The sequence below is a fragment of the Sceloporus undulatus genome, chromosome 2 (genome assembly GCF_019175285.1).
Source record: "Sceloporus undulatus isolate JIND9_A2432 ecotype Alabama chromosome 2, SceUnd_v1.1, whole genome shotgun sequence".
Classification (NCBI taxonomy): domain Eukaryota; kingdom Metazoa; phylum Chordata; class Lepidosauria; order Squamata; family Phrynosomatidae; genus Sceloporus; species Sceloporus undulatus.
This window is the reverse complement of record NC_056523.1, coordinates 315,567,536-315,591,643: the sequence shown is the minus strand read 5'-3', so window position 1 is coordinate 315,591,643 and position 24,108 is coordinate 315,567,536. Positions and strand designations below refer to the sequence as shown.

The 24,108-nt window shown below is 38.6% G+C and overlaps 1 protein-coding gene across 15 annotated transcripts in view; it reads right to left on the bottom strand.

Annotated features, from left to right (window-relative positions):
• Positions 1-24,108, bottom strand: part of TCF4 (transcription factor 4) — a 438,455-nt gene that overhangs the window by 291,545 nt on the left and 122,802 nt on the right. For all 15 annotated transcript variants that reach the window (XR_006102477.1, XM_042454744.1, XM_042454750.1 and 12 more), the window contains one exon: positions 16,012-16,108. Coding sequence is in view for 13 of the 15 variants with exons in the window: in XM_042454744.1 (XP_042310678.1) it covers positions 16,012-16,108 (97 nt within the window). In the remaining 2 variants the exon portion in view is untranslated. Of the gene's footprint in view, positions 1-16,011; positions 16,109-24,108 lie in introns of those variants that run through there.

Below are 24,108 nucleotides of genomic sequence, written 5' to 3'. Positions count from 1 at the left end.
TATGTAAATAATTGGAATAATTTAAGTTTAAATTAGCCTCTTTTTCAAGGGAAATCAAGGGATCCTTTTCTCTTATAAAATGTATAAATCCTAAAAGTATTGGAACTGTATGTTAAAACAAATGTAAAAGATTATAAGTAAGAAGAAAATTTATGTAAACTGAGTATGAATAAGTGAAATAAAGGAAATTTATACAAAAAAAAATTAGACATGTAATTCCAGTTTTAAAAGCATACAGAATAAATTCATGTTAAAAGAATCACGATATACTTTAAACTTCATAATTTAAAAACCATCTGGACAGGACGCCCAGAAAAAAAATTGGTCTGTACTGCTATTTTAAACGCAGAGAGAGTATCCAGCTGACAAATCTCCTTCAGCAGGTCATTCTACAGTCCGTGGGCAGCCAAAGAAAATGTGCCGAGTAACAGCTGTCAGCCTGCTTTTGCCTGACTGCCATAAATATTCCCCAGAGGATCTGAGTGTATGAGAAAGGTTATAGGAGAAAAAGTAGTCCCATGGGTAAACTGGACCCATACCATGAATTTATTTATTTTATTGAATTTATACCCAAGGGTGGGATCCACTGCAGTGTTGAAGATAACAATCAACACTTTGTACCTTGCTTGGAAACTAAGTAGTAACCAGTGGAGTGATTTTAATATTGATATACTCACTCGGTATGATCAATAGGGTTTTTAAAAGTAGTCATACCACCACTTTTTTAAAAACAAGCTGGGAAAATCCCCTCCTTGAGAATTGCATTAGTATTACATTGTAGTTGAGATCTAATTTCATTTCCCCATTGAATGATCAGCCTAGAAGGACAAAGATCAAGAGGACAACTTTACTCATCCTGGAGGCATGTCCATATCTATGGTACTCACCAGCTGAAGCTGATCATGTAATCCTACTCACAAGGTGGCTGGACACCCCACTGTCAGCTTCTGCTATAACAACAACAACATTTAAGTAGGCTCTTACCCCAGAGATTTTATCTGTAAAATCATGGTTAAAAGCATGACAGCTCTACAACTGGATGGAGGGGGGTGCCTCATTTTGACTCCTTACCACAATGAAAACTTCATCTAGACACTAATTCACAGATTCAATACATTCCGAGAAGGTAATTTCACAATATGTTGCCACCGTATACGAACAAAGATATTTTCTATATCAGGCCTCGTTGAATGTAAATCAAGTGTTCCACTGTTTGTGCTCCAGTCATATTCTTTCTGTTTTAGTTCCCAAATCCCATTTGTATCCAAGAAGCCTGACTAGAAACATGCTGAAGGATGTTTGGGAGTGATTGTGTCAATAGCCCTAATCAGATACTGATTCCATCTATTGCTTGGCTTCAGTGACAACCCCCTGGATTTCTGGGATCCTGAAGGATCCATTAGCTTTTGAGGTTAGACCATTTTAATAGGCTCACTACTCCTGCAGGGACAATTAGTAGCTGTGATGCTAGCTCTGATTAGAAAATGATCTGTTCATGACAATGCAGAGGAGTTAACAGTATATACTCATGTATAAGTCAACCTCATGTTGAGGGCAGGCTTTGGGGGCAAAATTATGGATTTTGATGTGACCTGTGGATAAGTCAAGGGTCAAACTCAGGGGTATGTAACAACAGATCTAAACACCACTTCACTCCCTCCTTCTCCCTCTTTTGACCTCTCCCAAGGGTCACAGTCTTGACATGCAAAATGTGGACATAAACTTCCAATTTCCTTCCCTTCCCCACAACTTTCCCCAAGGCTGATGACTTGCAAAAGAGGGGACAAAGACCTCTGATTTCCCTCCTCTCTCTCTCTCTCTCTTCCCTCCCTTCTCCACAGCTTTACCAAGGCTCACAGAGAAGTATTACCATATTGACCTGTATATACGTCTACCTAGGATTTTGGAGCTCATTTTGGGCTTAAATTTTTTGATGTATAGATGAGTATATACAGTAATCACCTCTGCCCACAACTCCACATGCTTGGAACTGAAAACAGCATCAAAAACATGCCCTGCTGAATATGGGCCTTGAGACAAGGTAGGACAGGTCTGTGTTTGTCATGGAGGCCATGAACTACCTGCATCTGACACGTTGGTCTCAAACGGGATGTTGAAACCACACAACACCAAAGGCCTGGCCAACTCCAAACCAACTCTGAAACCAGTTTTGTGGGGTCAGCCAGAGTGTCTGATAGGCAGCAGGGTGGCAGATACACTAACATAATTTTCAATCCAACCCTGGTCTTCAGTCTCATGTATAAACACTCAATGTGGTTCAGTTCCCTAACAGGCAGTCTAGTCAGGTTATGATAGTCTTTACACACCACAGCTACTCCATCCTGTAATTTTTCTCACCTGCTTATTAACACAATACCCCTCTAAGAGAGCCTGAGATAGGCCGCTATAATCTCCCCATCAATATTATGTAAAGCATGTCAGGTTGGTCTCCATAAAAAGGTCATAAATTATATTTACTTTGTTTTTAAATGATCAGGCATTAAAAGGTAAAGGTAATGGTAGTCCCTTGACATGAATATCTAATTGTAACCGACTGTAAGGGGCACTGCTCATCTCTGTTATTAAGATGAAGAGCCAGAGTTGACCAAGGACTACTCTGGTGGTCATGTGGCCAGCATGACTGCACCAAATGCTGTTACCTTCCCACCAAAGTGGGACTTATTTATCTACTTGCATTTTACATGCTTTCAAACTGCTAGGTTGGCAGAAGCTGGGACTAGTGACAGGAACACTTGGGCCTTGAACTGGCAAACCTTCAGATCTTCTGATTGTCAGAACTGGCATCCCAACAACTAAGCCAACACAACCATATTTTTGTGATGTGAGCCAATAAAGGCCAACAATGAGGGAAAAAGGCGGTAGGTACATGCTAGATGGCCACCTCTTCTGGGTATAACGACTTGTAATTTTCTTGCCACCACTCTTCCACTTGCACAAGGAGGCATTAAATTGAGACTTCCAGGAGTATCCAATCACTTGTGCAACAGTCCATTGAAGGAGCAATTTGATACTAAAGGATCTAGGTCAATATCACCCATTTATGTATATACACACAAACAAACAAACACCTGGAGTGAGAGCAAAAATAAATTAAAATGTTCTCGTCTTCAGCTTTCTCAAAGACTATAAGGTTTCATGTGGGAATTCTTCTGGATGGATAGCAGCTGTACCATATTAAACATTCTAATATAGGTGAATCTGAATACCTTTCATTCTCAGTGAATGCTATGGAATTGAAACACATTCCTTCTCAATCAACACTATGGAAAACATATCAATATAATAATAATTCGTGTTTATGTTCCAATCACATAGGCAGAAAATGTAAAAATCAAAAGATTTTACATGAGTGTTCAGGAAGAAATTAATCACACATCAAAACAGGACATGCTGATAATCACAGATGACTGGAATGCAAAACACATCTGAGACAAACATTGTAAGATAATTTGGCCCAGAAACAAGAAATGATATAAACAAATATAGACAACTAAAGAATGTGCTACAGACGGGAAATCCTCCATATGCATTCCAACACCCAAGGAAGAGGATACTTGACATGGAATCTGGTTCTTGGTGGATGACACAATTCAGGCATAAAAATAAGTAATCTAACCATCTCCTCCTTTCATATTTCTTCTGTCCCTATTCTATGATTGCTCCAAGCTTATGACTGCTCCATGCCCTTAGTCCCTATTCTACTGATGATCCACAAATAACCCTGTCCTTCATTCAGCACTATCCTATTACATAACAGATTTTCTAGCCAATCCAACTCCTTCCCATTACTCTAACCACACCATTATTCTCCCCCCCCCCCAACCTCTTTGCCCTACTTTTAGCAAGAATGGAGAGAGAGAGAGAGAGAGAGAGAATTTCACCCTTGGATCTATTCAAATACTTGGTGTTTGGTTAAATTTCTATCCCTCGACAGTGTCAATATCTATCTGGGAAGTGGCTTCAATGGTTCTATTATCTTATAGAGAATAACTTAATGCTCTGCAGAACAAACAATTTATTGAAAGCTGGGCTTTATTCATTATTTCACTGAACTGAAGTTAGTGAAAACAGCAGCGTCCCACACCAGGGTGTCACTCAGTGTGGGGAGTGGGGCTTCAGGGGCAGGGCTTCAATGGCTTTGGGGGTGAGGCTTCAGGGAGGGGCTTCAAGGTGGAGCCAAAAGTGTGCTCCCAAAGTAAAGCCTTTTCCCTCCCTGCCACACATTGTGGCGCACAGTAGGGAGGTGGGCACTTATCGGGTGTCACCACTCCTTCTGTGGTGTCACCCGGTGTGGTCCGCACCCTCCACACACACCCCTAGTGATGCAACTGAGTGAAAACACTTCCTTTTAGTTTATTTAGTTTAATTTGTGTTTGTTTGCATGTTTTGCTGTCTATATTAGTTTAGAATTGTACCTTGGAAAAAATAATAAGGTTCATAACAAGCTATGATGAAAACTCTTCCATTGCTGAATACATACAAATGAGAAGGCTATTTTCTGAGCTACTTGACTGGTTTCTCACACACTGATTTCTAATCTCTTCTAATCGCTGCATCCTAAAGCCTCACCTGGGTCAGATATCACTACAACATGCTGTCTGACACTGTTGTCTTGTTTCAACTAATACAGTGGACCCTTGTTATACGCTGGGGTTTGGTTCCAAGATCGCCTGTGTATAACAAAATCCGTGCATACTCAAGTCCCACTAAATATAATGACATAGCAAAATGGTGTCCCTTATAAAAAATGTAAAATCAAGGTTTGTTATTTGAAATTTATACTTTTTTGGAACAAAATCATACCATGGATGCTTGAATTTGTGTATAAGAAGGGCTGACTGTATAAACTTTGAAAGTTAAACAATATAGACATTTTTCTAAGTTCTTAAGAAAGAACCTGGACCCAACTGCATTCTCAAAAGGCTGATCCAATGTCATTTGCAAAGCAGATTTGTATGCAGGGCCCACTAAGAAATGTAGTGATTATGTCAATCTGATCTTTCCAATTCAACCTAAATGTGCAGATTCACATATATACACATCCAGACACACCCTCTCCTAAGCACTTGTTAATTAGAAGCAGTGGAGAGCAGCCATTTGGATACACATGGTTACTCATCCAACTAAGGGTTGGTTTACTTCTTCTGTGTCAACATAGGCTTTGCCTCATCAGAACAACAATGTCCTATTTGTGTTTGCATAACTAGAAATAAGTGCAAGGAGGGTCTGGTGTTGGCATCTAGATATCATTATCAAGTCTAATCTAACCTTGCATGATAACATTTTTGATGACATGAAATTTCTCTGCATACCATTATCAATATTTCATGCATCAGATTGATATAAGCATATCTTACACAGAAAACATCTTTGTAATTTCTTTGAGAACAGGGTCAAGTAGATTGTTAATGATCCAGTTAAGACTATTCTATTAAAAAAAAGTGTGAAACCACAGAAAAGCATAGAACTGTGTTTGTGGATTATTGTTCAAAGAACCATAACTGGAGCAGCTACACAGACAGCCTAGTCATCCAGCATGTTTGTTTTGTTTGTTTCATACATTAACCTGTGAAATTCTAATGTAGGCAGACAGCATATCTAAAGCCAAAACCACAAACTGTTCTTCAAAGAAGTGGTGTGTTTTTTCTTCATTTAAATGGCTATTAATTATGTGGCCAAGAATACCTCTGAAAAGTATTAATACTGGAAACCAATTTGTGAGCCACATTTTTTCCCTCCAAAAGGCAACCCTGTGAATGATTTCCTGGTTGGCTAAGATTTTCTAGAAATTGGATTTTCCCTCCTCTATGAATATTTTAAAGAAGTCACTTATAGACGCCTTTTAATGCAAGAACAGGTGTGAGCTCAAATTCCCCCAGCAACTAATATCTGCTCAGCTGAGAGAACAGCAGTAAATTCTTATTTGAAAGCTAAACTAAGTTCATCTTGATAAGGGCTGGAAGCTCATTAACCATTAAAATGCCATATAAATGCTATTCTGAAAGCTATTTCCCTTTGTGGTTGGATTTTATGTGACTTTGGAATGAAAAACAACCATGAAGAGACACATGAAAATAAAGCATCTGCAAGTCAAAGGGGGTTCTGTTTAAAGGTGGAGAAAACCAAAATGTGTTGTGATGTGAAGCCTTCAGTTTGGTTCACTAGGATTAAAAAACCAACCAAACAAACAAACAGGAGGGCAGAGGGGACTTGTACAGTCCAAATGTACAGTCCAAACCTATTCTCTCAAAAATCCCACACACATCATTGGGCTTAAACTATTGAGAAAGATGTGAAAAGGATTTTAATACATTTTTACCAAGTGGGGTGGTTTTAATAAATATTTTTGCTTTCAGACATTGATCAACCCATTTCTCCTTCATTTTATCTAACCTCCACAGAAATGTCGCAGGCAGAAAGCTAAAACTGTATTTATTTGGAATTCTGCAATTGTTCAAGTTGAACCCCCAAAGTGAGGATGTACTTTGACTTATTTCAGAGGCTGCATCTACACTGTAGAATTACTGCAGTTTGGCACTGATTAACTATCATGGCTCAATGCTCTGGAATTCAGGGATTTTCAATTTTGTGAGATATTTAGCCTTCTCTGACAGAGAGCTCTGGTACCACAATAAACTTTAGATCCCATAATTCCATAGCACTGAGCCATGGCAGTTAAAGCAGTGGCAAACTGCATTAATTCTACAATATGGCAGCACAGCCCCTAAGAATTTCCTTTGGCCAAACCAAACTTCATTCACATGGCTTAAGTTCATTAGAAGGATACGAATGACATTTCCCACATATTGCCCAGTGCTTTTCCTTCAAGGTGTATATCTGAAAGCTAAAAGTAGCTAATTAAAACATTCACCCTTATTCTAAGACAAAATTCATTGGAATGTAAACTTTGCTAAGAACTATGTGACAAGAAATTTTATTTGCACTTTCTTTAGTATATGATTATTTGATAAAATATTTATTTGATTTAATCCTCTCCTTTCTCCCAACAACTGGGATTCAAAATGGAATTTCAGAAAATATGTTTCCATAGCACACAGAGGTAGCTATTTGTACCAAATGCAAATAGTGAGATAGGCAGAACAGGAACGCTTTTGACTTACAACTGACCCAGCTTGAAGGTAAGGAGAAGGAATAAATCCATTGGGGGGATTATTTGTTATTCACAACCCACAAACACCCAACAGTCATTTTGTTTTGTTTTTTCCAGCATAATGAAATCCTCAACATTAATTCAATCTATTGTTTTATCTGTGCTACTGTTGTCCATTGAAGAAGTTTTTGGTTCACAATGATATCATACTGGAAATCTGTTGGTCTGTTAAATATATTTGTACTCTTATAATGTGAAACTCTTGTATAAATACTGCTGTCATTTATAAATAGCTTTATCCATTTGTCCTTTGGCTTACGCAGGGGGACCCCCCTCCCCCCCCCCCGTTAAAGCTAGAAAACGTGCATGCTCAAGTACCATTCAATTGAATGGGGCTTGTGCTTGCGGCGTGGGGGAGCATGTGCACCATGGGCGCACGCACCATTCATTGTCCCAGCGCGCAGCTTCCACATAAGCAGGGAGCAGCATATGGGGCGCCCATCTATAGCGCGGGCGCACTGTATTTAGTACCGTTTCTGGTGCATGAATCTTCCTATCTTTTGGCTTGTAACAATTTTTTTATGTTCATACTGAGTTTGAACCAATTGTAGAGCTGATACTATTAAGTAGGACCATGAATGTGCATTTCCTAGGCCCCAGTCCATCACAATTCAGCACACTGACTTATGGAACACAAAAAAGGGCATGCAAAGGGACCTTGTAGCACCTTTGAGACTTACTGAGGGAATGAAGTTGTAGCATCAATTTTCCTAGACTTGTTCTAATTCCTCAGATGCATGGAGAAATGGGGTACTTATCCACTAGCCCTGTTTTGCTTCTGAAAGCACACTCAGCTATATAATATGCAGCTTGTAAATTATGTGCCCTAACAAACCCTTTAAATCCCACCAAATTTCTGTGATGTACATTAGATCAGCCATTTCATACCAGATATTATGAATGAGAGGTAATTTATCTTGGACTAACTACCAATCCATTGAAAAGAATCAATTAGTAGCTCAGTAAAAGACTGACAAAATGCCCCCATAATCAATAATTGGGAACTGATTAATAAAAGTTAAGAAGGGAGAGGGAGTCAAATGTACTTTGAAATGGGGAAGGATTGTCCCTGCACCCTTCCTAAATGCTGCCCCTCAATTTCTAACATCTCTTTCTTCCATTAGAGAAATATTTGTTGTTGTTGTTGTTGTTAACTGCCTTTGAGTCATCCCCAACTCATGGCAACCCTGTGGATGAGACATCCCCCTATTCTCCACTGCTCTGCTGAAAGTCTTGTATGGCTTCCCTAATTGAGTCTAGCCATCTGGCGTGCAGTCTTCCTTTCTTTCTACTGCCCCACACCTGCCCTAGCATTACTGTCTTTTTGAGTGTGTCATGCCTTCTCATGATGTGCCCAAAGTACAACAGCTTCAGTTTCACCATCTTGGTTTCCATCTTGGTTTGGCTTGATTTGTTCTAGGACCCACTTGTTTGTCTTTTTAGCTGTCCACTGTATGCTCAGCACTCTTCTCCAGCACCACATCTCAAATGAGTTGATTTTCTTCTTATCTACGTTTTACACTGTCCAACTCTCACATTTATATATGGTGATGGGAAATGTTATGTCCTGGGCAATTTTAACTTTCATGCTCAGTTGTATGAATTTACTCTTTAGGATCTTATCTAGTTCCTCCATAACTGCCCCTTCCATTCCTAGTCTTCTCCTTATTTCTTGACTGCAGTCACCATTCTGATCACTGTTTGAACCTAAGTATAGGAACTTCTACACTATTTTGATTTCTTCATTGTCTATTAAATTTATGCATTTCCACTGTGGTCATTAAATGCACATAATTGATCTTGACCTCCACGTTGATATAGAATTTATGCACCATACCATGTGGAGGGAGCAATGAGGTTCTGAGTAACATTAATGTTACATGGACAAACACGTCAACCTGCAAATCAAATCAGAATACTTCCAAATGGCATTCGTCATGTCACCTTTTATATGTGCAATCCCCTACATGAGGAGACATGATTGCACAGAATATCCTGAGAATATTATAACATCACAGCAGTGGGGTCATTACGGGGATGCAGAGGGAGGGTGACACCCCAGAAGAGGGGTGACACCTGGTCACACATACGCCCAACTCACCTAGAACCTTGACAGGATTGAAAAATGCTTCTAAATTCTCATAACTATTAGGAATTATTGATTGATTGATTTCTCAAAAGCAGATGTCTTGTGAGCCCTTAAGGACTAACACATCTATTACAAGATAGTTTTCATCAATTGCATGGAATGATCTCCAGAATTCAGTCATAAATATGCTTGGGGGCAGGGCTATAGGCAGTAAGGTCCATTCAAACCATCAAAAGAAACACCAAAGAAAACCTTTATTAACAGATGCTCCCTACTACTACCACCACCAGATCCTTCTGACAGGAAAGTATTGCACAGCTGAGATGTACCACATCAGAATGTATCCTCATTCTGCTAGTATCTAGAGTTTAAAATGCTTACAGTTAACTGGATGGTTGGAATCCTGTTGGTTTGCACTTGTGGTTGAACACTCACAAGGGAATGTAGATAAAAATCTGCTGGCCCTCAGCAGCCTGTTTCTCCAATGCCTTTTCCTTCATAGCTGCTGAGCACCCATTATCTTTTTTCCCCAGTTGCCAACAAAGCCTACACAGTGTAGTGCAACCACCCTGAATCTAGACTATAATGTGTGAAATGTAAGTTGTAATAATTCAAAGTGTATGTATCAGAGGCCTTCTCAGATTCAGTCTTAACTAACTAAAAGAAGAATAATTCAATTTAAAATTAATCTTCCTTCACATATTTTCCTATTTATGGTTCTATATTTTAGAAAGCAATAATAGTTATGGGCTGAGAATATAATCATGACAGATACAGTGGTGGCCTGGGGCAAAAAAGGAGGACATTAAGTCTGCAGTGTTTCTCTCAGGCATGTTCCTGTTCAGACCCCAGGTGCTTCATGCCATTTTCCAGAAAATAAGACAAAAAAAGAAGAGGTGGAAGAGGAGGAGGAGGAGGATGATCATGGACAGTAAGCTCCAGTGAATAAAACAAAAGTTACTTCAGAGTAAACATACATGAGATTGCACTGGTATGATTCTGGGATATGCCACCATTTTTGAAGGATATTTATAGCCAGCAATTTCACAGATACGGTATATGTTTGAACATATGACAGCAAAATTACAGTAATAGGAGGGAAAACAACAGGAAAAAACAGATAAAATTCAGAATGCTTGTCACTTCTTACAGTTATTAAGTACATTCTGCAATACTGTTCATAATGATTTTTGTATCAATTAATTTATATTTTATATCAACTTGATGGCTCCATCTCAGGGCTGTGCTATATGTGCTTCCAAGACCTTAAGGGGGAGAGCTTGAGGGTTGGGGTTTGAGGGAATGTTGTCTGTATTTTATATTTGAATTTTGTTGTTACCTCCCTCGATCCACAGAGAGAGGTGGGATACAAATAAATATTACTGTTATTATTATTATTGTTGTTATTATTATTATTATTATTATTATTATTATTGTCAGCACTTCAATGAACATTCTAAACGGTCACTAAATGCTCCCTCCCTGACTGCATACCAATTGCATAGACATCCCTATTTTACCACTACTACTAGCCCTGAGGAAAGAGCAACCTACCTTTGGAGAGGAGAGAAAGGAAAGCTATCTACTCCTTTCCAGGAAAAAAAAGGGGGATTCCTCAGATGTGAGTGAAAGTACATGTGTTCACATGCAGTGCTTGAAGAGTGAAAAATCCTTCCCCTGGCTCTACATAAATCAAGAAGTAATCATAATTTGATTAATCTGTGTAAGTTTCTTTTAACATAACATTGGGGGGAAATTATGTCCAAGAACTTTGAATGGCAAGCAAAATGAAAGGACTGAAAATGACTTTAATCCAGAGGCAACGAGTTTACACTCCCACCTACTGAATTACATCTACTGACTATTTAACATAGTAAAGAAATACTGAGAATAGGCTGTGTTTAGTCTCTATATAAAAATTTAAGCAAACTGGTAAAAAGTGGATTCAGCAGAAAATCTATACTTCCATATTACTAAAAAATTAAAGAGCCCAAACTAAATTTATACATAAAAAGCCACAGATAATTAGAATTTTCTGATAGGGATACAACATGTAGGCCATAGAAAATAAAGAGATATTATAACTTCTCTTGTATGCTTGATGAGAAGAATCAGTGGGAAGTACATAAATGTGATGCCTGCTCCCAGTTACAGCAAGTATAGATTTGGATGTAGGGCTTGATATCTGATCATCTTTTGTATCTAGCCATTTACAGGGCCAATAGCCTGCATTATTACATTTCTCATTTTTATATAATTACACATTTAATTTTATTAAACTTAATTTGTAATCTTCAAATTACATACTAGTTTAGAATGATATCAGTTTGATGGCACAATAATTTTCTGTTTTAGCTATTTCCCTTTTTCATGCTCAGATGTTTCTTACGCAAGAAAGGCTATAACCCATCCCATTTTAGGGGAGTGAAGCTGAGGATAGAGCATTCACAATATTTCACCTTTACATGGTGCTAGGTTAAACCCAAGATGGCTAGAAACCCTTTGAAGCAACCCAAGCTAAAATATTCCTGCTAGGCAGATGAGAAGAGGAACTGAATTATAATGAACCAGCAGCTGTCACAATATGACCACAGTAACCAAATCAAAATATCAACTACTAACCCAGATGAGATTCAAAAGGTCAATATATGAAGCCAGAAGCTTTCTTGAAGATCGCCTGAAACCTCAATCTAATCCTAGCAGTGAAATGTTCCATTAAGCTACAGGGGTATAGAAACAAGTTACTGTATATTGGTAAATGATTTAATGTAGTTGCAAGATAGCCCAGGCAGGTTAAGAAGGACTCACAAAAAAGCCTCCTGAAAATTGAGCAGCAAATCTGGGATGACACACATCTGTAGCAATATATTCTGGCTGCTGTACAGTAGTGGCACACATGCACATGTTTCCACTAGGCCAAAAGTGCATTGTTGATTTATTCTTTAAGATGGAATTCAGTTGATTGTCAGGTGAATGTAAGAACTATGCTTCTGCAGAAAACATTAAGAACTTGGAAAGGCTCCCCCGCCCCCCCCCTTTTTTTTTGGCCACAATAAATTTAGTTTTGCTAATTCCCACAGCTAATTATTTCACGGCTTGAAGTTAATACTAATTTAAATACTTTTTGCATGGTTTCCTAACACTTTGAAAGCATTTAAGGCTAGAATTAATACCTTAAAAGTATTTGCAGTGTAGGTCCACAGTTGTCACACGGTTTCAACAAATATTCATAGGTTCTCTGTATGTTTCTGGTAACGAATGTGCCTAAATTGTGACAATTTTTCCTTTAGCTCACATATAAATGAAAACAATAGCTATTATTGCCTTAATCTCAAATTTTAAAAGTTTTTAGCCATATGTGTTTACATTGTAATTCTCTGTATACTGCAGTCCCACTTTGGGGTGAAATATGGTGCATGAAGAAAGGGAGGGAGGAAGGGCCAAGCTATATAGGGCTGTACATGTCATAACCAGCACTGTCAACTATGCCCAGAAACAAACCAGTAGCCAGTGGACCTGTTGTATCAAAGGAGCTGTATTATCTTTATAAGTAGCCCTGGTCAGTAGCCCAGGTGCAACTCTTTGGACCAGAGGAAATTTCAAAACACTCTTCAAGTGCAGACCCATAATAATCCAAACAGGATGTAATTAAGGCATAAGTCACATACCCAGATCCACCATCTCTAGATACAGTGGCAGCTGGTGCACAGGCCTTAACTGTGCAAATGCACTTCAGGCCACTGCAGAAAGCTGAGCTACCAAGTTCAGGATTGAATCTAGGAATATACACAAAGTGTGGACCTGTACTTTCAAGGGGAGAGCAACCCCATCCAAATTACCATCATCATAAATGATCTATTTCATTTTTGAAGCAATAAAATTAAGCATGTTCAGTAGACATTCCTCAAGATTCTCACGCCTGCAGAGTAAAAAAGAGATAATGTTGTATTATGTTGTGCACTGCCCTGATTGTAAGAAGGGCGGTATAAAAATAAAACTTTTATTTATTTATTATTATTATTTGCCTAATCAAAAGCTTCTTAACTTTCTTCAAGGCAACTGTGGGAGCTTCTATTCACTACCTTCACTTCACAGATAGTTTTGTGATATTGAGGTAAGCCATCTAGCCTGAAATATAGTTACACTGTTTGAAATCTGCCTAAGGTAGAAATGTAGAACTCCATAAACATTAAAAAAAATGTTTCAGACCAGGCAGCTTATCAGACAGAACAACACTTGCATCAGTGCCAAGTGCTCAGAAAGAGCAGTGTTCCTTGTTACAAAGCAGCAGATGACCTTGCCTCCCACACTTAAACTTCTGCATCTGGAAAAAGAAACAGAATTTGGTCTACCCAAACAAGTCTATATAGTGAGGAAAGACATGGTAGAGACACCTAGTCTTATGTTTCTAACACAAAAATAAATGCATATTTCTGTTCCAGGGATATAAGAAGAAGTGACAATTCTCTTGCAGTATTTTATCTTATCCTTTCCAAATATCTTCTGTAGTATGAGTAAAGATGCAGAATGGAATAGCAAAATTCAGCAAAGAATATATACTGTTAAGTCTAAAGAATTCACATTTGAAATTGCTCTGACTGCCAAAGTACAAATTAAGCTAACAAAAACTACATATATTGCAAAAACTGAATCTCTGGTTCCAATGGTAAGCATGCCTTATTTCACATTCACACACTTGTCAGAAGTTGTTAGCATCTCACACATGTATATTCAAGCACAGAGAAGACAAGTATTGTCAATTCCTAAAATATACCCAATAAACAGAAACATTTGCAGCATAAAGATGGAAAAAATAAACTGTTCATTTTAAACCACACAATCCTGATAGTGCAGATGAGCAGCACTTACTAAAGGGTAATTATTTGTTTAGGTTTCAGAATCAAAATCCTAACAACAGTTTAATAAATGAGTGTTCTTTCCAATGAATCTAATCAAAGTATGTTTGCTTTATTCTTCAACATATACTTATAAACACTCCCACCCAAAAGAAAATATTCTCTTTTACAAGTGAAAGCACAATTTTTGTCTGACATGATTTATGGGCTGGATTGTTGTTAAGAGAAGCCAAAAGAAAAGAAAAGAAAAACTTTCAAGATGCAAAAACTCAAGTGAAAAGGTCAAACCTCAAAGCATCACTCACCACAGTGGGTTTCATGGAAGTCCACAGATACATACAAAGGTTGCATTTACCCTGCCTAGAGTCAAACCTAACACTGTGTGAGTTGAGAAAGGAGAATCTGATTTCTTTGCTTTTGTTGGCTCAAGCCAGCCCCTTGAAACTGCAGTAACTGCACTGTCTGTATGTGACTATATACAGATTACAGCAAGCTTCAACACTGTCAACTAACAAATATTTCCTAATAATGAAGGACAAGGAATATTTCACAGGAATATATTGGTCCCAGAATGATGTATCACAGTTGCAACTCAGTGGTTTCTTTGGCTGAGACTCACTTGTATGAAGCTAAAGGATCTCAGTCAATTCACTGACTAGTGCAAATAGAAGGGTGTGACCTTGGCCAGGGAGAAGGATTACTAATATTTTAACATCATATATTTATCTTCACCAAACCCATTTATCAAATGTGATTAAAGCAATGTGTGATCAACGTTTGTAAATAGTTAAAGAGTTTATTCTGATAACTAATATTACTGCTGCAAAAAGAGTACCCTGCAAGTCAGAATGTGATCGATCATTAGCCAACTGTGAGAACACACACTTGCCAAATGCCACAGGCAGTCAGAAGTAGAACATACTGCAGACATGGTCAGACTTAACATAGAAATTTACAACTCAGAGACTACAAGTCCCTGTAGGCAAATTCACACTGTTGTCCAAAGAAAACTATGATTTCATATAACTCCTTAAAACAAACCCAAATGTGCAAGTGCCTCACTTCTGGAGGTGGAGGCATCTCAATGAGTCTCTTTTAAATGCATTATTTGGAAGCTACACATATATATTTCTTTAAAATATTTTAGGCTGTTTTAAAGCTTCTCATTGCAGCTTACAAAACAAATACCTGGAACAGTGAAATATCTATGAAACACCATAATCAAATTAGCAATCTATTGCAATTTTTTAGAAATAAAAATAACAGCAGATTAAAACCCTAAAATAAATAAAATATAAAATAAGGATTAGAGACCAAAACCAACTCAAAGCAGACTAAAGCATCCAAGGGCTAATCCAGCACTACATGAACAAGTTTCTGCTCACACAAAGGAACTTTCTTTGCCTTTCTCCCCCATGAGGCTATTGGTATATTCCCAGAAATTTCCTCCAAAGGGACCCACAACCCTACAGAGAAGCTGGGGTTTCTGGGGGTAGGGGGAATTTGTTTTTCTAGGAAATGCAGTTCCAATTATGGATAAACACTGGGGTCTCCCCACCTTCCTTAGCAAGGAGCCAGTCATAAATCACATGTCTGAAACCATACTCTATCCAGATTGTATCCAAAGACTCTAACATGGTCATCAAGGAATATTCTCTGTACATAAATACCATACTAGGGATAATTTAAAACATAATCATAGGCAAATATTTTCCCAATTCAAAGATGAAATGCAAATCAACAGAGGATATTGTTGAACTACATTTTTTTTTTAAAAAAAATAGACCATTCTGTTTTGTTTCAGCTTAATATAAAAAAGCAGAAGCATTTATAAACATACAAAAATAGTGGGGACTTTTTAAAGGACTTCTTACTTTGTATTCTGGAATTCACAAAAGGAGGAGATAGATTGTCATGTGATCCAAGGTCCCTGTTTGTCATATGTTCATAAGGAGTTCCATCTCCATAGTTCTGTTAATAAATTGGAAACAAACATAGTTGAAGTGCACAGTCTACATTCCAGTTGTTTATATTTTCCCCAGTACATCACAAGAAAGAAACTTTCCCAGTGACATTTTTAATACTGGCATACGCCTAGTCAGTCAGCAATACCCTAAAATCTTGTGAACTTACCTGTGCCCACAAGTGGGATACTAACTTTCCTTTTCAAAGCTGTCTGTGGAGGAATCACTGGTGGCGATTATGTCACCACTAGACACCTAATGGTGCAGAAATATATGCCATTTATGTTTTCTTATAAAAACTGTAAGACTTAGGTCTATCTATCTAATGCTGTGTCACATGGAGGCTCATCAAACTCCATGTCACATGGGACTTATCTATCAAAATTCTAACTACTGGCATCAAAAATCAACCCTTTCACAGGTGTTGGAATAATATTGTAACTAACAAAGGCCTGGAACAGATGGGCAGGAAAAAGTGGCTTGATCCTGCTTTTTTGAAACCCTGCTGCCTGCATGGCCCACTCCCAGGACAGGCCAAATGTGCACAGTCCAACCACACAGTGTGGCGTCAAGCTGCACAGCTGGGTTATATTTTGTTGTTGCCTCTCCTGTCACACAAACAAACCACCAGTGAACCCCCAAATACCTCCCACATTTGCGCAGATGCCAACCCATTGGATGGCCATTGCTCTGAATGGCCACATAATCGCATGTGCGATGCTCTGTATTGCATCAGAGCATCGTTGTGCAAATGATACATTGTCAAAGCAAAATTATGGAGGGCCCCCCACATGCCCCCATCCCTCTCTTCATCCACGGTCCCATTGGATGTCTGGTTTTGGATTTTCTAATTTAATTTCATTACAGTTGTCTCATTCTTGCTTTGCCACATAATAATATAATAATAAATAATTAATAAGAATAATAATGATATATAATAATATAATGGGATTTATTTATATGCCGCCCAATCACGGGATCCAGGTGGCTTACAACAGGGGGATAATAGACGGTTCCCTGCCTCGGCTTACAATCTAAAGACACAAACCAAAAGGGAAGAAGGAATGGTGAGGGGGGAGTGGATCAAGTCCAGCATTCTTCTCTCCCTCGAGGCCTGGACCAAGGCAGATGGATTGGAGGGGGTCTCTTCTTCTTCAGGCTAGACCTGGTGGAGCTGGGGCAGCCTTCTCCCCTCCCAGGCCGAGAGGATGACAGTTTAGGAGGAGGAGCCTCTTTTCTCAGGCTAGCCCTGATGGGCTGGGCCAGCCTATTCACTCCCTCACAGGCCGAAGATGACAGTTAAGGAGGAGGAATAGGCTGGCCAGCCCATCGGCTAGCTGAGAAAGAGGAGTTTATATGCAGGTTTATATTCATGTTAGGGGTTATATGCGTGCAAAGATGTCTATTTTCCACACTAAGGGGGGCCAGTGTTGGTGTGGGTGGGAATGTGGCGACTGCATGACACACACCTCGACTCCACCTCTAAAGTGACATTATGATGCCCACCCAATCGATGGCAGGCAGCAGATGGGCAAATAAGTAGCTTCCAAATGCTTTAAAGGTGAGGCATTTAGAAATGCTGCACCAAAAGAATTGGTAAAAGCCAAGAGGCAGTTCCTTGGGCCTATCTGTTTTGTTCCTCTAACCAATGCTTCTGGCATTCCCCCCCCCCATAAAGTTTCTTATGGAATGTCTATCTGCAAATCACCTTTATTTTTTACTGTGTATTAAATGACAGTGAAATAAATGACTTGGAGGGGAAGAAAAATCCTTGCATCATATGAATATAAAAGTTTGTGGAACTATTGTAGATATACAGTGGGCCTTCTCCTTAGCGGGGACCATTCCGTATTCCTCCCCACAAGGGAAAATCCACCTATGCTCAAGCTCCATAGGAGATAATGGGGTGTGTGCATGAGGCGGCATGGTGTGCATGCACCACGGGCGCACATGCCATTTTTTCCTCCCTGCACGGCTTCCGCATAAGCTGGAAACTACATAAAATGTGTCCGTGCATGGTGCAGGCACACTGTATGTGTTTATATCATAAAATAACAATAAATTCAAATAGACATGGATGGGAAGAAAGGATGCCCTTGCAAGAGACACTGAGGAAACTGTGTTTTAGGAGGAGTGTTTTATGCTATTAAGTAAATTCTAATGTACATTATTGGAAAGGTATGCATATGTTTGAAGAAAAATAAAGTGTAATATATACTTACATCCCATTCTTCAGCCACAAAATGGGGAGGGGAGCAGTTTACATGACAAGAAATATGACAGTCTACCAAAGGTTTACAAACTAAAATTAAAGACCTGATACACAGGGGAAAATGGATATTTTTTTGGGGGGGGGCAGAGATTACACTCCATCCTTATAATGGTTTGAATACAATAAATTTTATAGTCCTTATAAAATTATAAAATGTTATAGTCCTTATAAAATTTGGTGCTCAAATTTTACAACCATGGAAAAGAACTTTTTATCTTGGGTTCTATCATACAAATATTGAAACTTTCAGAAAAAAATGAAATAAATGATTTCGACTCTTTACAGATTGAAAATCATTTTAAGAACACAAAATGAATTGGTTTAGCATTAAATTATCATGTTTGGTGTATTAACAACATCATTTATTTAGATGAATACAGATTGAATATGTGTGTAAATATATGCCTTCAAGTCACCTGTCCACTTATGGTGGCCCCATTAATTTCATAGGGTTTTCTTAGGCAGTGATGGTTTGCCGTTACCTTCCTGTAAAATATAGCCTACGGCCTAAGTATACCTTGTGGGTCTCCCACCAAACCATCCACCAGGTCTTCTTTTACATTTTTATTTTTGTTACAAATGGAGCTACAAGATCCTGAAGTGTTAAAAACACAGGAAATGTAAGAAACCTTTTTGGTTTTGACAGATTCCAAGAAGGCAAATAAAAAAAAGTTGCAAAAAAATATAAATCTTCAATGCTAATAAAACAGAGTTATTTCCCCTCTATTCCTCCACAGTGTCAAACACTTAATTCTTTAAAGAACTGAGAAAATGAAACCAAGAATTGTGATACTGTACATAGTCTTATATAAAAATCTTTACATTGAATAGTTTTACTTCTATTGTTTTAGAAATACAAGTTGAGTCTCCTTTATCCAAATGTTTTAGACCAGAAGTGTTTTGGATTTCATGGTTTTCAGATTTTTGAAATATTTGAATATACATAATGAGATATTTTGGAGATGGGATCCCAATGAATATAAAATTAATTTATATTTCATATACAACTTATACACACACAAAAGGTATTTTATATCCCATTCTTTAGCTAAAAAAGTGGGGGAAAGATAAGTTTGCAAGACAGAAAATACAACAAATATGATATTTTAAATAATTTTGTGCATGAAACCAAGTTTGTGTACACTGAACCATCCAAAAGCAATGGTGTCAATATCTCAGCCACCCATGTGGACAATTTTGGATTCTGGAATATTCTGGAATATTTTCAGAATTCTATAAGAGGGAAGCTCAACCTGTAATACTGGGGAAATAAATATCCTGGAATCAAGGAGGAAAGTGATCAAACACCAAGGCAGTTCTTCTTACTAATCACAAGTGACTGGAAAGCAAAAATCAGAAACAGAGAGGAATCAAAGACTGTAGGAAAATTTGGTCTAAGCACAAGAAACAAAGCAAGAAACTGGCTGACAGAATTTTGCGAGGGCAACAGTTTGTCCATTTCAAACACATTCTTCGAACAACCTAAGACGTGGCTGTATACACGGAGATTACTTAAAGGACAATATATAAACCAAATAGACTACATAATTGGAAGCAGAAGATGCAGAAGCTCCATTCTGTCTACAAAAACAAGACCAGGAGCAGATTGTGGCACAGACCATGAACTATTAATAGCAAAATGCCAAAATGCAAGCTGAAAAGCATCCCTGTAGAATTTAAAGATAATATGAAAAACAGATTTATATTGTTAAGCCAAATTGATCAGGAACCTGATGAAATTTGGACTGACACCAGTGACATTGTCAGGGAGAAATGTAAAAATATCTGTAGCCAAAAAGAAAAAGAGACCTCAATGGATAACAGATGAAACTCTTCAAATAGTAAAGGACAGACAAGAAGCAAAAGTAAAAAGTGACAGAAACAGAGTCAAAATCCTGACAGCAACTGTTCATGGACTTCTGCGTAAGGACAAGGAAAACTACTGCAATAATCAATGCAGAGAAATAAAAGGAAGAAACAAACAAACAGAAAGAAAGAAAGAAAGAAAGAAAGAAAAGAGATCTATCCCATAAAATCCAAGAAATCAAAGGGAAATTTAAACTAAGAGTGAGATTGCTCTATGGCTTGCAAGGGAACACATTACATGACCAAGAAGAAATAAAAAGAAGTTGGAAACTGAAGACATGAAGAACCATGTGAATACAAATCTCCAATTTTAAAAAATGAAGTTGAAGCAGCAGAAAAACAAATCACCAGAACAGACAGTATACCAATAGAGCTGCTTTAGTCCACAGAGACAGGATCTACTTCAGCTCTAACTAAAATCTATTAACAAATATGGAAAACAAAACAAAACAAGATTGGAAACGCTCAATATATGGAGGAGGAAATCTAGTAATCCTTTCCAAGTTTCCACCATAATGGGTACGGAGGGAGTTTCAGCTATACTATAGGTTGGGTCCCTCATTGTCCAAAACCTCAGAGACTACATGTGTAGAAACTGAAGGCTGAGCCACAGTTGTCTTGTATGTCTAATATACTCCAATATTGTCTGGACTGAATATTCACCTACATGTAAAAGTGAGCAGGCTGCAATTGTATCCAATGAAGAATCCTGGAGTCAATTTTGATCCTTGCACTATTGATGTGTGTGTGTGTTCTTTTCCCTTGATTTTCTTTCTAACAGAAACTGATGTTTTCCACTTTTCTGTAGCCTTCTCAGTAGTTAGTTGAACCTCCAAAGACCAACCAGCATATGGAGTACTTTCTGTGTGGAGCCAGAAGTGTGCAGAGTGGAGAGTATATACTGTGTATATACTCAACTATAAGTCAACCTCATGTATAAGTCAAGGGCAGGTTTGGGGGCCAAAATTATGGATTTTGATATGACCCATGGTTAAGTCGAGGGTAAAACCTAGGAGTGTGTAACAAAAGATCTAAAGGATGAAGCAAAAGAAAATAATGCCAAAGAATTTACAAAATTCCAGCAGCCATTACTGTTTGTGCTCATACTGAAGGCTACATGCTATTTAACATTTACATGAAACCGCTGGGAGAGATCATCCAGAGACATGGGGCGCTGTGTTATCAGTACGCTGATGACACCTAAATATGTTTCTCTGTGTCTCCGACTGATGCAGTGCCTAGGGATGGCATCTCTCCTCTAGATGCCTGTCTGGAGTCAGTAATGAGCTGGATGAGGGAAAACAGACTCAGCTTGAATCCAGAGAAAACGGAAGTACTTGTGATAGGCTCACCTGGCCCGGGGATGGAAATTTGTCCACCTGTCCTGAATGAAGTCACGCTCCCCCTGAAGGACTCAGTTCTCAGTCTGGGGGTGCTTCTGGACTCGTCGCTCCACCTTACATCTCAGGTGGATGCAACAGTCAGGAGCACTTGTTATCAGCTTCGGCTGATACGCCAGCTGCGACCCTTCCTCGGCCGGGAGGACCTTGAAACGGTGGTACATGCTCTGGTAACCTCTCGGTTGGATTTCTGAAATGCACTCTACATGGGGCAACCCTTGTACCAAACCCGGAAGCTTCAATTAGTGCAGAATATGGCAGCTAGGTTAGTCACTGGATGTCCCAGGACTAGCCACATAACACCCATTCTGCAAGATCTTCATTGGCTGCCCATTCGCTTCCGGGCCCAATACAAGGTGTTGGTTATTACCTATAAAGCCCTAAATGGCTTGGGCCCAGGGTACTTGGAGGACCACCTCTCCCCATATAATCCACCCCGCACTCTCAGATCGACCGGGAAGCAATTGTTAAGGGTTCCTAATACGAAGTACTTCTCGACTGCACAGAGGGCATTTTCCATCTCGGCCCCGCAGTTTTGGAACTCTCTTCCCGGCGAGCTCCACTCGGCTACCTCCCTTGACCTGTTCAGGAAGAAGCTGAAGACCTACCTCTTCCAACAGGCTTTCCCCCATGCGTTGTGACATCTGTTCTCCCCCCATTACACTGGCACTTTTAAGCTAGTTTTTGTTGTGGTTTTTAATGTTTGCAATTTTTTTATCGTGTTTTTAAATCATGTTTTAAATTTGGTGTAGTTTCGTGTGTTTTTATGATGTGGATACTGTTGTAAATTGTACATTGTTTTGTCCTCTTGTTGTAATCCACTTTGATCTCTTTTGGAAAAGCGGGCAATAAATAAACAGTATTATTATTATTATTATTATTATTATTATTATTATTATTATTACATAGAGGACGGAGTAGAGGGGGTGAGTGCTTCCAGGACAAATTACATTCTTGCCTTTCATCTTTTTTAAAAATGGTTCCTTATTTTTTAAAAATAAGTTGTTTCCTTTAAAAAGGGGGCGGGGGTTAAAATACAATACTTACACTGACCCATGGATAAGTCCACTCAGGTTTTTTTAGGTCAAATTATTGACTAAAATTTTAGACTTATACATGAGTATATACAGTAAATTCTTTGAAGTCATGGTTTCAGATGGAATCAGGGACACATCTTTCAGAACCAACAGTCCTGAAGATGAGAAGATAACATCAGCAGCCATGTGTGAGGCTGTAGAGTGAAAAAGACAACCTGCATGTTGATGACAGCATCTGCAAGAGATTTCTATCAGCACTGTATAGTGCAACCTGTTTTAAGCAGTAAAGTTCAACAATCTTATTCACATGTTCCCAATGTGTCTTAAGTTTCAAGACTGTTTCTTTGAGCCTGAGGGGTGAAAGCAGCAACAGTTACAAGTTTCAATGCCGTGGCTTTCTCCTAAACAAAGGAGACACAATTCACAGAGGGATTTTTCCTTTGCATTACTTGCTAATCTAGAAGAGACTCATGAAATGAGAATAACAAATGGGGGGGGGGGGGGGGGAAAAAAAAAAAAAAAAATGCAAACATTTTTCCAAGGTGAAAAAAAAGAAAAGAAGCTGTTTAAAAAAACAAACAAAACCACCTGCCAAGGAAATAAGGGAACTGAAGGAGTTGGTGGAGCCATAATATTGTTTTTGTGAGAAAGAGAGAAGAGAGTTATATTGCTCAGTTCTAGTTTATGAGACTACATTCCACAGGTGCAGGTGACTCATATGTGGGAGTCACAAAAAACATAAAGAATAACTATATGTTACAATGAAGTAACTATCTTCCAATCTGTCTTACTTTTATAATGTACATTCATTGTATGATCAAGCCCTCCAGTGCAACAAGTCCCTACGAGTAACTTTGTCACTTGTAACTTGTTCAGTGCTCTAGCCATGGCTGTATCTGTACAATTAAGACTAGTGAGCAAACTACGCTGTATTACTGTTCTTATTAATTCTGCCTAAATCCTACTTTTAACATACTCTGTGGGTACTATTTTTCAGAAGTGTCCAGAAACTTCCACTGGTCCAAACTGCTAAAGCCAGACTGCTGACTAAGGCCACTTAGAGGAAGCATGTGACTTTCTTGTGAGGACTGCTTCACTACCTATCAGTCTGCTTTTGGGTACAGTTCATAGGCATATGGGTCATGCACAACTGCAGTCAGCTCTCCATATCTATGGCTTCTGCATCGATGGATTCAAACAGTCACATCTTAAAAATATATTTTAAAAAAAAACAAAGAACAAATCCTTGGTTTTGCCATTTTATATTAGTGATACCATTTTACTATGCCATTGTATATGATGGAACTTGAGCATAACCCCATCAGATATCAAAAGCCCACTATATGGTTTGGGGGCTAGGCTGCTTAAAAGACTGCATGTTCTATTACTGCAGTTGCATTGTGCGGAGGGGCTGGATAAAAATAATAATAAA